At 41.5% G+C, this 14,926-nt stretch overlaps 1 protein-coding gene across 1 annotated transcript in view; it reads left to right on the top strand.

Moving 5' to 3' along the window:
• LOC144604066 (polypeptide N-acetylgalactosaminyltransferase 15-like) overlaps positions 1 to 14,926 on the top strand; it is a 69,441-nt gene that overhangs the window by 28,408 nt on the left and 26,107 nt on the right. The window contains exon 5 of the mRNA XM_078418135.1: positions 8,172 to 8,289. Coding sequence (XP_078274261.1) covers positions 8,172 to 8,289 — 118 coding nt within the window. The remainder of the gene's footprint in view (positions 1 to 8,171; positions 8,290 to 14,926) is intronic.

Below are 14,926 nucleotides of genomic sequence, written 5' to 3'. Positions count from 1 at the left end.
AATCCCTTCCCGTCCACCCTCAGCTTCACCTTTACCTGCCTCTTGCTCGTCCAGATCCCGAACAAGTCCTTGATGTCCACGCAGTTCCCGGCCCCTTCGACGTAGCGCGCAAGGAAGGTGAGGACATCCACGACGGGCACATGTGGGTTAAACATGTGCACCGTGATCATCCGTTCCCTCTGGGTGGGGAGGGTGAAGAGCGGCTGCACCTTCAGGAGCGACAGCGGGGCTTCATCCCCCTTCTCCCGGAGGTCCTGCAGCAACTTCTGCCATGACTTCAGCTTCTTCTTCCAGTATTTCTTCTTGAGTTTAAAACCCAAAAGTAGTGGCCAGTTATACTGTTTCTGACCCGTCCTATCTCCCGCCAGATCTTGGAATCTCTTTGTTCAAAAAGATATGTATGAGGTTTTCTTCTGATCTGCCTTATGTTCGGGGATACCGGGGATGGCCAGACAGTGTAAATTGGGATTTCATTGTGAGGTGATGGGTGTTAACTGGTTTCCCATCACCTACCAGGTAGTTTTCTATGGGCTATTGTGCCCCCTCACTGAGATGAACTGTTTAGGTCGGCTTGGGGCATTGTGAGTATGCTGATGTCAGCGCCCCAGTGTCTGGACTCCGACCTGGTTTCGTAGGTTTCTGCATGGCCAATACCCATCCTTTGTTCTGGCCGTAGCTTTGCAGAAACCTAGAGACTGGGTTGTAAGGTTTTTTTACCTTTTGTGGCTGGTCACGAGGTCCTGCAGCCATTTTAGGACCCACAGATTGTGACATCCTTTGGTAAACTGACTGCAGCCTTTCTCCGCTATCAGCCCCAGTCTCCCGTTTAAAATGTCCAAACTGCAGCTCTTTGGTTTTGTGTTGATTTCAGAATGAGGGAAAACTTCTCAAATCTTACATGTGTGCCGAGGTACAGTGAAAAGCTTTTGCTGCATGCTAATCAGTCAGATGTGGGGGGACAAAGGAGGACCCGGCGTGGGGGAACCGCCATGAACTGTCACTTTGTGACTTTGTCGGCACCCTTTATGTGGCGACTCTTTGCATACCTTGAATTTGAAAACAAAGAATTTTACTGTGACTTATCACATGTGACAATAAAGCATTCATTCATTCAAATAATATTCAGTGAAATTACCAAACAGATTGCATAGTAATAACAGATTAGATACTCAAAAATATCTACACTGAACAGCCAAAACATTATGACCACCTGCCTAATATGCTGTTGGTCCTCCGTGTGCAGCCCCATAAGCAGCAGGGTGCGATGCACTATGCATTGTGACACATTCCTCCCATGACTACCATTAAAAAAAATTGTGACTTGTGCCACAGTAGACCTTCTGTCGGTTGGGACCAGATGGGATAGCCTTCGTTGCCCTCGTGCATCGATGAGCCTTGAGCGCCCAACACCCTGCCGGTTTGTGGTTTGTCCCTCCTCGGACTACTGTCGGTAGGTGCTCACCACTGCTGATCGGGAGCACCCCACAAGCCTTGTCCCAGTCGCCTGGCCATAACAATTTGGCCCTTGTCAAAGTTGCTCAGGTCTTTACTCCTGCCCATTTCTCCTGCATCCAACACGTCAACTTCAAGAACTGACTGTTCAAGTGCTGCCTAATATATCCCACCCCTTGACAGGTGCCATTGTAACAAGATAATCAATGTTATTCACTTCGCCTGTCAGTGGTCATAATGTTTTGGCTGATCGGTGTATGAGATACTATAGCATAGGAATTATGTTATTGGCTATTGTTGCTCTGAAATTTCATCAAATCTCTATTTAGCTGTGAATACTTCTTCTGATCCTCAATATGTTGGGATCAAGAGCCCCACATGGCATCACCCTCTTGCACAGGAACACTCAGTTACAAGCTTTACATTATTCCATCTTCTTGCTGACATTAGACAAAGACTTTTAAGCCCTAATGACATGTCTTGACCTCTGATTTTGTCTTTTACACTTTAATTGCCACAACATACTTTTGGGCGACGATGTTGCTCAAATTTTTTTTTAATGGTATTTGTTTATTTTTCAGCAGTGGCATTTATTCCTTTACTACAATTCTCAGCATAGAAAATAAATCAGTTTTGACAATGTGCAGTATGAGATAGAATTCAGTTAGAAAACTGGTCACATGAAATGATCACGGCCAACTTGCTTCCCATACATTTCTGTGCTTTCTTCACGGGATCTGCAGACTTTGCCACAGGTGGGACAGGTGAAGCTTCCAAGGGCTGGTGAGTGGGTTGTTTAGATTCATTGTATGTTCTTTCTGCTTTTTGCTCCTGGCAATCAAGTGCTCAAATTGGAAAATCTCAAAGTTATTATTGCCTTTTGGAATGGTTTTTCACCCGTTTAATCATGAGCCATGGCTCCCAATTCTTTGAAATAGATTTTGAGGAAGTGATTGAAGTTCTCTGTCCTCCTAGAACTTGCCTTAAATGGACTGCTTGCTTCGCGAATCTGTTGTCACGTGTGCAGACGATGTGGAGGCTAGCTGAGGATGATAAGAGCCTCGGTGGTAGACTCTGGATTTGGTTTGCATATGCTACCAGAAGATTTGGAGGATTTTAAGGGGCAGTATCGGTAATACATATCTAGGGCTTTGAGATGCCTGCTAAAGGTTATCCATGTCTTGACCTCTGATTTTGTCTTTAACACTTGAATTGCCACAACATACTTTTGTGCGACTATGTTGCTCAATTTATAAAAATGTTATTTGTTTAGTTTTAGGCAGTGGAATATTTGTAAAAGTCACTGTGAGTCTATATCTCTGACACATACAAAAAGGCATGAATCACTACTCCCTGTGGATCCTGAACTCGATGCTGGGATTGAGGTATTGGTCTCGAGCATGATTTGTTCAGGTGGCCGAAGACTATGCAGCCAGTCAGTGATGAATTTCATTATCAATGTCTATGCTCTCTAAGAGAGTGCAGTTGAGATATAAGTACTGCTCCATGTTGACCAGAGTCTCATTAGGAAACTTGATTATTTGAGAAGTACTGATATGACTTATTTGTTGTCTTTCATCCAGATTACCCACATTACATTAACAGGTGCTCTAACTTGTATTCCTACAAGGTCTGTCCTTGTTATTCAGCGTTAGTTATGACAGTACCATGTTCCAAGCACTTCATTAAGAGGTGACCACCATTTTATTTATCTTTCTTTACTCCTTCCAGAATGGAAATTGGCAGCAAAAGTGATGAAATTCAAGTTCTCTTCGAATCTAGGAAACAGCATCAATGCAGTCATCAATTAATTGGAGAAAGAGTTGAGGAAGTCGCCCAAGTAGGACTGAAACAAAGACTGTTTACATGTACCACAACACAACAGGTGTAGCTTAGGATAGAACAAAAAGCTGGAGTAACTCAGCAGGACAGGCACCATCTCTGGAGAGAAGGAATGGGTGACGTTTCGAGTCGAGACCCTTCTTCAGACTGGTTAGGGATAAGGGAAATGAGAGATCTAGATGGTGATGTGGAGAGATAAAGAACAATGAATGAAAGATTTGCAAAAAAGTAACGATGAGAAAGGAAACAGGCCATTGTAAGTTGTTTGTAGGGTGAAAATGAGAAGCTAGTGCGACTTGGGTGGGGGAGGGATAAAGAGAGAGCGAAGGAATGTAGGGGCTACCTTAAGTGAGAAATCAATATTCATACCACTGGGCTGCAAGCTGCCCAAGCGAAATATGTGTAGCTTGGGCCCGTGTGAGTTCCCTTAACTATTCCTTTCAACTGGAAATGTCTGAGGATATCAGAGGAATCACATATGTGAGTGAGAAGGGACTGGATCAGGGGAGAAGGGTTGGAGTCAAGGTAGGAAGAATTAAGTTCAGTAGGGCTAAATAAGAAAAAATGGGAACCGATGGGCCTGCTTAGACAGTCTTGCTTGGGGATCTTGGGCAGAAGGTAGAAGTGGGTCTGAAGCTGAGGCACCAAAATGTTGGAAGATGCTTACAGCGCCGCAGTCCCGGGTTCGATCCCGACTATGGATGCTGTCTGTACGGAGTTTATACGTTCTCCCTGTGACCTTGTGTGTTTTCTCCGAGATCTTCAGTTTCCTCCCACACTCCAAAGACATACAGGTATGTTGATTAATTGGCTTGGTATAAGTGTAAATTGTTCCTAGTGTGTGTAGGATGGTGCTAGCGTGCGGGGATCGCTGGTCGGCGTGGACTCAGTGGGCCGAAGGGCCTGTTTCCGTATCTCTAAACTAAACTAAACTAAAAAATGTCCAGGGAAGATCTCGCATGGAAATGAGAAGGGTAATCGTGTGGAAAATAATGGCTTGATGTTTATCAGTGGAGACATGTTTCGGAAGAAGGTAAGAGGATGTGACCGAGAGATGGCATTTGGCCTCTGTGAGACGGGGTCAGATCATAATAATATTACCTTTATCACCAGAGTTTAGAGTATTGTGTTAGGTTGGGAGATGTTTAGGAAAGATGTTGTCAAGCTGGAAAGGGTACAGAGAAGATGTACGAGGATGTTGCCAGGATTAGAGGGTCTGAGCTATACGGTGAGGTTCAGTAGGCTGGGACTCTATTTCATGGAGCACTGGAGGATGCCGGGTGATCTTATAGAGGTATATAAAATCATGAGAGGAATAAATCAAAAGAATGCACAGATCAAAAGAAGATATGAGACCAAAAGGAGGGGACTAGGTACATTGGGAATTCTGGACTCTGGAGAAAGGGATGCCACTGTTGAAGATTTCTTGTTTGGCATCAGAGAGGGAAGGTCAGAAGGAATAGTGAAAAAACAAGGGTTGGAATTGGGAGTGGGAAAGGAGGGAGAGAAGTGGGGGGTCAGAGGAAAGAGAAGCAGGAGAAAGGTGAGGAACGATATTGGAATCCAAGAGCTGTTGAAGTTTATAGTCTTTGACATCTGAAAGCAAGAAAAAACTCATGGACATCAAACCTATAGGTGTATAATAATGAAATAACTATTCAGTGTTTAGTTAATTTAGTTTAGAGATACAGCATGGAAACAGGCCCTTCGGCCCACCGAGTCCGTGCCAACCAGCAATCAGCCGTACACCAGCTCTACCCTACACACTAGGGACAATTTTACAGAACCCAATCAACTTACAAACCTGTGCACTTTTTGAATGTGGGAGGAAATCGGAGCACCCAGAGAAATCCCATGCTGTCACAGGGAGAACGGGCAAATTCCGTAGAGTGAGCACCCGTCATCATGATCAAACCCGGGTCTCTGATACTGTAAGGCAGCAACTCTACCACTGTGCCACTGTCTGCCCCAAGTTTTATTTTTATCATCTGTTTTGAATAAAATAGCAAGGAAAATTAGGATGCAAGAAGCAGAAAATAGCAATATTTGGAAATCTGAAACAGAACATGCCGGTAATTTTCCAGGCTGCATCGGTGGAGAGACAATCCAAGATAATATTTCAGGTCGATAACCCTTCAACAGAACATATTGAACATACTTAGGCAGGGGGTGAGGTTCTTGCTATTCAGCATTGATATCTCCTCTTAGCATTCTGTCCACCCGTTCCTCTTACACATGCAGGTTTTCAAATCCTGCCTTATGGCTCTCAAACTCTGGGGCTCCCTGCTGCCTCCGAGAACCATGGCTTCTGTGGTTTACAAGATTATGGTGTCTCCATATTTGCTTGATATGTGCTGTAGTGCACTCCCAGACTGCAGGGAATGGAATCTCACTTTGAGGTGATTAATGACATTTTTCTTCGCTGTTCAGGTACTCTGATGATCCTCAGTGCTTGTTTGTAGTCCAAACTGATGTAAACTTCCACAGAAGTAGACGCTATCTTCGGTGTAAACCAGCATCTGCAGTTCCTTCCCACACAGTAGAGGCTAATACAAGTTCACAAGTTGTAGGAGTAGAATTAGGCCATTCGGCCCATTGAGTCTACTCTGCCATTCAATCATGGCTGATCTCTGCCTCCTAATCTCATTTTCCTGCCTTCCCCCCATAACCCTTGACAACCATTCTAATCAAGAATTTGTCTGTCTCTGCCTTAAAAATATCAACTGACTTGGCCTCCACAGCCCTCCGTGGCAATGAGTTCCACAGATTAACTACCCTCTGACTAAAGAAATTTCTCTTCACTAGAGCGCCCTTTAATTCTGAGCCCAGGACGTCTTGTCCTGGGCTTTCCCACCAGTGGAAACATCCTTTCCACATCCACTCTATTTATGCCTTTCATTATTCTGTAAGTTTCAATGGCCCCCCCCCCCTCAACCTTCTAAACTCCAGCGAGTAGAGGCCCAGTACAGTCAAACGCTCATCATCTGCTAACCCACTCATTCCTGGAATCATTCTTGTAAACATCCTCTGGACCCTCTCCAGAGCCAGCACATCCTTGCTCAGATATGGGGCCTAAATTTGCTCACATTACTCCAAATGCAGCCTGACCAGTGCCTTATGGAGCCTCAGCATTACATCTCTGTTTTTGTATTCCAGTCCTCTTGATATAAATGCTAGCGTTGAATTTGCATTCCTTGCTATCAATTCAACTTGCAAATTAACTTTTTGGGAGTCCTGCACCAGCACTCTCAAGTCCCTTTGCACCTCCGATTTCTGGATTCTCTCTCCATTTAGAAAATAATCTACGCCTTTATTCTTATTACCAAAATACATGGCTCCGCACTTTGCTGTACTGAATTTCATCTGCCACTTCTCTGCCCACTCTCCTAACCTGTTTAAGTCCTTCTGCAGAGTCCTTGCTTCCTCTACACTGCCTGTCCCTCCACCTATCTTAGCATCATCTGCAAGCTTAGCCACAAAGCCTTCAATCCCCTTATCCAAATCATTAATATATAATATATTAATATATAATTAACACTTGTCCTTCAATATCCAATAGACCATAAGTCATAGGAGAAGCATTAGGCTATTTGGCCCATCGAGCCTACTCCGCCGTTCAATCTTGGCTGATCTATCTTTCTCTCTTAACCCTATACTCCTGCCTTCTCCCCATAGCCGTTGACACTCTTACTAATCAAGAACCTGTCAATCTCAGCTTTAAAAATAGCTAATGTCTTGGCCTCCATAGCCTTTTTGGCAATAAATTTCACAGATTCACCACCCACTGGCTAAAAAAAATCCTCCTCATTTCCATTCTAAAGGTATGTCCTTTTATTCTGAGGCTGTGCCCTCTGGTTCTAGACTGTCCCACTACTGGAAACATCCTCTTCACATCCACTCTATCCAGGCCTTTTATTATTCGGTAAGTTTCCATGAGGACCCTCCTCATCCTTCTTAACTCCAGTGAGGACAGGCCCAGTGGCATCTAACACTCATCATATGTTAATCCAATCATCCCTGGGATCATTCTTGTAAACCTCCTTTGGACCCTCTCCAATGCCAACACATCCTTCCTCAGATACGGGGCCCAAAACTTCTCAATATTCCAAATGTGGCCTCACCAGTGCCTTATAAATCCTGGACATTACATCATTTTATATTCTAGTCCCCTCAAAATTAATACCAGCATTGCATCTGATTTTCTTACTGCCAACTCAACCTGCAAAATAACATTTTGAGAATCCTACACTAGCACTCCCAAGCCCATTTACACCTCTGCATTTCTGAATCCTCTCCATTTAGAAAGTAGTTTGCGCCTTTATTCCTTCTACCAAAGTGCATTACCGTACACTTTGCTACGCTGAATTCTATTTGCCACTTCTTTGACCACTCTGCCAACCTGTCTGTCCTTCTGCTGACTTCATACTTCCTCAACAATACCTGCCTTTCAACCTATCTTCGTATCATCCACAAACGTAACTACAAAGCTATCAATTCTATCATCCAGATCATTAACCTATAACATGAAAAGTAGTAGACCCAACATGGACTTCTGCGGAACACCACTAGTCACTGGCAGCCAACCAGAAAAGGTCCCCTTTAATCCCACCCTTTGACTTCTGCCAGTCATCCAGTCCTCTATCCGTGCATGTACTTGCCTGTAATACCATGGTCTCCTACCTTGTTTAACAGCCTCACATGCGGCAACTTATCAAAGGCCTTCCTCAAGAGAATGCTGCCTGTTATAAATGGCCTTGAGATAAAGATAAGGAAATATTTCCTTTAAAAATGTAGCAAATACTCTGGTTGATTGTCTTTTTACCTTACTCCTTAGCTTATTTCCGCATGATTACATTCTATGATCGCTCTTGTTTCAGAAGTCCAGCAATATCTGGAGGGGTGCTAGGGATCAATCGACATTATTTCCAAAATATCGGTGCATATGATCCTGGAATGCTGATGTGGGGAATTGAAAATTTGGAACTATCTCTCAGGGTAAGTTCAAATCACTGTCATTCTCTCAAAGCTGAATGATACATGGATGCATAGTCCTTTTGGCAGACTGATCTTCTTACATATAGCAGCAGATAGGAGGTTAACCTTTGATCCATGACAACTCCGGGGAAGTCACCTTGCATCTCATAGTAATGTGGACACTTTGTGTTCCATTATGGGTTGTACATTAAGTCCATTGTTAAAAAACAGTACCATGAAATTGGATCAACTAAAGCCATTTTAGTGTGCCCATTGCACATAAATACAACTTAGCCTGAGTTAGATCACACAAGTGACTATTTCTTAGTGAAAATGCACATTTTAGAAAACTAAACTGTGCACTTCATTGTGCTATTTACTTGGGCATACCTGATGTTTTTCCATCATTGGTCATACACTTATTAAAGGCACTAGGCGTGCACTGCCCATTTCCTCCCTTACTGATGTGAATAGGGGCTCAAAATTGCAACTTCAATCTTTATGAATAAATCACAGATGTTGTATATTTGGTCAAAAAGAAGAAATCAGACAGGGCCTTTAAGGAATATTAAATAAACAGGAAGGAATTCAGGGAATCAGATGGGCCAAAAGAGACCATGAAAATGTCATTGGCAGTTGAAACTAAAGAAAATGTCTATTTTTTTGTCTATATTTTAAAAACAGGGTAACTAGAGAGAAGGTATAAGATTCAAAGATAGAGGGAATTTATGCTTGGAGTCAGAGGATTTAGGCGAGGTGCTTAAAAACTACTTTGCATCAGTATTCACCAAGGAGAAGGACATGGAGGATAGTGATGTCTGTTTGGGGTATACTAATATGGTAGGGCATGATTACATCAGTTTGAGATCAAGAAAGAGGTGATGTTGGATCTCTTGAAAAGCACTAAGGGGGATAAATCTACAGGATATTAAGAGAGGAGTTTGCAGGGACCATGATCAAGATCTTGGTATCCTCTGCAGCCCCAGGCAAGTCCCGGAGAACAGGAGATAGCCATGGTTGTTCCTTTTCAATAAAGGGAAGCAGCGGTAATTCAAGAATTATGGGCTGGTGAGCTTATAGAGAGGATTCTTCGGTATGGGCTTTACTTACCTGTGGAAGAGAATATGATAATTAGGTTCCATCAGCATGACTTTGTCAATGGAAGTCACATCTTCCTAACTTAATTGAGTTTTTTGAGGTGTTGACAAAAGTGATTGATGAGGGTAGGGCAACAGATGTCCATATGGATTTTAATAAGGCATTTGATAAAGTCCCTGATGGTAGGCTGATCCAGATAATTACATTGTATGGCATCCAGGGTAACTTGGGTAGTTTGGATTCAGAACTGGCTTATCCATAGAAGACAGGATAGTCATGAAAGGGTGTTATTTTGGCTGGGCATCTGTGACCAGCGGGGTTCTGTGTTGGGACTTCTATTGTTTGTGATATATATGAACGATTTGGACGTAAATGTAGAAAAGTCGGTTAGTAAGTTTGCAGACGACTCAAAAATTGATGGAATCGTGGTTACAGCGGGATATTGATTTGTACAAATATAGGCAGAGAAATAACTAATGAAGTTTAAATCACATCATTGTCATTTAAACCACATCATTGTTTAAACCACATCACAGCATTGTGCCGCCCACAAGTGTTCCTTAAATTTTCAAGAGTCCACGTTTTCACAGTACAGATACTCCAATTGGAGTGGGATGGATAATTAAAGTGCCAGGCAATATACAGGAAGCTGTGACACAGGTACTCCTCAAAGTGTTCACCCAATGTGTTCTTTGATTTCTCCAGTGTAAAGGAGACCACATTGTGAACACCCAATGCAGTACAATAGAATGGAAGAAGTGTAGTTTTGACGAGACCAAAATTGTGGCATTAAAATCTGATACCTACATAACTGACAATTGGGGGAAAAAACTGTACTTGTGGTTCAAAGGCCAACAACTTTGGGATGTGCTTGGATAGGGCATCTTGGTTGGCAAGGACAAATTGGGCCGTAGGGCCTTTTTCTCGCTCTATGACTGAAACTGCATTGATTAGAACAGTGCTTCTTAAACTATTTCAGTGTCATTCACCTTTGAGTCTTTATCACAAAATTTCATTCACCCACGACTAAATTTTCGTATGTTTTTTGGTAATTTTCATCTTATTCTCCCTTGTGTATAATTTTATATATAATTTATTTTGTCAAATGAGCAAAAAACATAAATCAACTCATTTCTTATGTGTTTATTTTCAACTTTTTGAACATCCTAAAAATATGTAAAGAAAACTAGGAGTTAAAAAAAAGCAGTTTAATTACCACTGGAGTTGGAAAATCATTCTAATAAAAACCATTCCAACATCTAAACACTGGGCTTCAGCCCCTTCCTACCCTTTTGGGCTTTGATTACTTGGGAAAGTAATATTTTCTTGGAAAACTAGCTCAAAAAACCATGGAGTATGTGATTTAATATATTAGTATCTAACTAATATAACTTTCTATAACTCTCTCTGACGAAAGCTCACAATACCACCAAATATCAACTTGCCATATTTGGTGTACTCTCCAGAGGCTGGCTCGTCCAAATCCAGATATATTTTAAAAGTTGTGCATGTGTACTGACATGTATACTGTATGTCACATGCATGCTCAAAACATCATCACAACATTGTCTGTTGCTCAGTTCTGAATATCTGGCGCCCTCCCATCCTCTCAACTAGGAGTGACAAAAAAATGAAGAACAGAAAAATTACTAGAATTTTTCTAGTTTACGTAAAGTTAGTAAACAATTGTCTTAGAACTTAGAATTAGATTCTTAGAAACAATGTTTTCTTGTGTATGTTTACCACAAATAAATGACAAGCAGTATACTTCCACACTTATCATCAATGACTAGGATGTTTCTGTACTCCTGTGCCAAGCTTCTCAAACCGAGGTTCAATTTCCTTCTCCAAAGCAACCCGCATTACCGAATAAACGTACTGAAGTGAATTGTGATTTTTGGATTTCAGTTCTACCAAGGTTGAAAATCTTTGTTCAGACAGGAAAATTGGTGACATCATTACTAGTGGTTGAAGGGCCTTCAAGGCAATTGATTTGTATTCAGGGAAAGCAAGTAATCCAATCCAATAGTCTCCATCTCCATAGTCGGAGTACATCTCAAAAGATGATTTTTGAGTGGTCATAATGAAGCTCCATCAACACTTCTGACATTTCCCCAAAATCTGCTCGCTTGATGTGGCTGGTGATAAAAGGATTAACTATCCACATCTGATTTTCCAAGTCCTGCAGATGCGTCTGAGGCAAATATGTTTCAATTTTTTTAGACAGCTACAGCAGATGGTCGGAAATGATGTCCTTCAGTGTTTTCTCCAGATCAGGTTGCTTTTCTTCCCAATCACACTCTTTGAGGAAGCTTTCCAAATGTGGGAAATTGTAGAAATTGCCTTTACGAATGTTAATATGCCACATGGTGATCTTCATTTTCATGGCTTCTATTTTCCCAAGGACATTGAAGATGTCACCTCCTTTACCTTGAAGTGACAAGTTGAACTGATTCAAATGTTCAAAAATAGAAGTCATGTAACACAAAATGGCCAGCCATGCCACCTTGCTCAGTAAAAAATACGGACAGTTCATTCTTCAGGGACAGTATTCTTTCAAGGACTCTTCCACGTGACAACCATCGAACCTCAGAATGCAGGAGGAGAATCATGTGATCTGCAGACATATCTTTGCATAGCTCTGAAAACAGCCGACATTTTTTTGCTTGTGGGAGAATAGCATTGAAAATTTTCACCACATCTTGCAACAATTCTTCCAGCTCATTTTTCTGGTCATTGCAACAAGTGTTCAGTTTCTTGGCAGCTAGTGCTTCCCGATGTCAACAACAATGTAAAATGGTGCAATTATGGGATTTTTCTTTGATGCGAGCAGTGGTTCCTTTATGTTTCCCCATCATGGCTTCAGCAACGCCTGTAGTCACAGCAACACATTTGCTCCAAGAGAAATTTTCATTTTCCATAAATTCGTCAAGCTTGGAGAAAATAAATTCACCTATAGTTTGCTCTCCGACTGGTAAGCAAAACAGATAATACTCGATAATTTTTCCCATGCTTTGATCCGGGAAACGACAATACACAATGAGTTGTGCATCGTTTTTAATGTCCGTAGTTTCATCAAACTGCAGAGCGAAAAATGGTGCTTCCAACAGTTTCGCCATCAGCTGATGCTTCAGATCTTCAACAATCATATTAGATCAAAGTTTCATTGTGTCATTGGACAAAAGAATTTGCATTACTTTATCCACTGCTTGCTTTCACTATGTCAAGTCAAGTCAAGTCAATTTTATTTGTATAGCACATTTAAAAACAACCCACGTTGACCAAAGTGCTGTACATTTGATTAGGTTCCAATAGAAAAAAAAAATGAAAACATACAGTAGCACGCAAACAGTTCACAGCGCCTCCTCAATGAGCCTCAAACGCTAGGGAGTAGAAATATGTTTTGAGCCTGGACTTAAAGGAGTCGATGGAGGGGGCAGTTCTGATCGGGAGAGGGATGCTGTTCCACAGTCTAGTAGATTGGCAACGATTTTCAAACGGTTTGCCAACTTTCTCAGCCTTTTTTTTCATGAGCACGTGCTATTTGAAAGGAGGCAAGAAGAGGAGATTTTTTAGTTGCAGTGTCATTCTTTACCATCGACTGGAAGAAATTCTGCTGTTCCGCAAATACAAGTGCTTTTGAAAAACTGTATGGACTTGTTTTGATGATTGCTATGCTTTGTTCTTAAATGAGTCTGTAATTTTGAAGGAGCCAGACACTGGTTGCTATATTTTACACTGCATAACATGCACTGAGTTGAGGGAGTAGGGCTTGTTAGTTCATCTTGGGGAAGGAAAAAGCCATACTTGATATATTCTTTGTTCCACTTTCTTTTCTTGAGTTTTTAGGAGAGAGTACTTTGGTCCTGGTATTTTCTCTTGAGATTAAGTTTTTCCTTGCCTGTATCATTAACAGAGTCATCATCTGTAACATACATTTTTAAGTTCGTTATCCTCAGTTTCCTTGTCACCCTTCACAAGTGACTTGTCTCCTGAACATACTTCCTCTTGAGTCCTGTAGGAAAATAACTGCAGATGCTGATACAAATCGAAGGTATCGCAAAATAGTCTGAAGAAGGGTCTCGACCCGAAACGTCACCCATTCCTTCTCTCCAAGATGCTGCCTGACCTGCTGAGTTACTCCAGCATTTTGTGATACCTTCCTCTTGAGTCCTGTTCGTTTCACTTTCTTTCAGAAATGAACTACTTCCTCCTGCACACTCTTCCTCTAGAGCTGGTTTCTATAGGTACTTCAACAAAGACATGGTGTCTTAATCTGCAAATGAAACTCACAAAATACTGAAGTCGCTAGATTAGAAAATGCAGAATATCACTACAAGAAAATGGCACAATCTAACTTTGCTGAAAAATGGGGCTCAAATATCCTTAATATAGCGAGAGTTAATGTTGCTTGATGCTAATAAATGCTGGTAGATTGAAGTACAGTAAATATATATAGAATTCTAGTTCTTGCAGAAAAGAAGCTAAATTGGCAACACAAAGTAAAGTTACAGTTCAACAGTTGCCTACAGCGATCCTCCAGTGTTGCTATTTATAAATTTATGATCCCACTAGCTCACCTGGTCTTCCCTAAAAGGTTATATTACAGTAAATTTGGGAAATATCCTGCAGCCTTGAAATTAGGAAACCACAGGTAGAGAGAAAAAACATCAAATTTCCAGCTCCACTGCCATTAAAACCAATAAGAGGTTAATAATGGCATTGCCTTTTTTAAGTATAGAAAAATATATATATAAATATCTGAAAAAATTAAGTCATTCACCCCTCTAGTTTCATTCACCCCCAAAATAATTTCATTCACCCTTGGGTGAACCATTCACCAGTTTAAGAAGCACTGGATTAGAAGATTATTGCATGAAATAGGAATGATTAATCTGTTGGCATTTGCACATTCCTACTCTATCATGAGAGTGAATAAAACTTTACCACATGCGAGCTTGAAGGAGAAAATCTAAATAATGATTGCATTGAATTTGGTGTGCTTTCTTAGTGGAGTGTGAAAATGGCAACTATGCCAATTTCAATCGTGTTGCCTCTAGACTGAATTTGAAGGGACATCTTGTTGGACAGAGGACTATTAAGATTTAGAATATCAGATCTGAAATAATGGATGGATGGAAGTATTCAAGCTCAAAAATAATTGAAATGTGATTGAAAGAGAGATTTGCTGGTTTAATGAAATTCCACACGTCAATAGGCAATAGACAATAGGTGCCTTCGGCCCTTCGAGCCAGCACCGCCATTCAATGTGATCATGGCTGATCATTCTCAATCAGTACCCCGTTCCTGCCTTCTCCCCATACCCCCTGACTCCGCTATCCTTAAGAGCTCTATCCAGCTCTCTCTTGAATGCATTCAGAGAATTGGCCTCCACTGCCTTCTGAGGCAGAGAATTCCACAGATTCACAACTCTCTGACTGAAAAAGTTTTTCCTCATCTCCGTTCTAAATGGCCTACCCCTTATTCTTAAACTGTGGCCCCTTGTTCTGGACTCCCCCAACATTGGGAACTTGTTTCCTGCCTCTAACGTGTCCAACCC

The sequence above is a fragment of the Rhinoraja longicauda genome, chromosome 2 (assembly GCF_053455715.1).
Source record: "Rhinoraja longicauda isolate Sanriku21f chromosome 2, sRhiLon1.1, whole genome shotgun sequence".
Lineage (NCBI taxonomy): Eukaryota > Metazoa > Chordata > Chondrichthyes > Rajiformes > Arhynchobatidae > Rhinoraja > Rhinoraja longicauda.
This window is presented reverse-complemented; position numbering and strand designations above follow the sequence as displayed.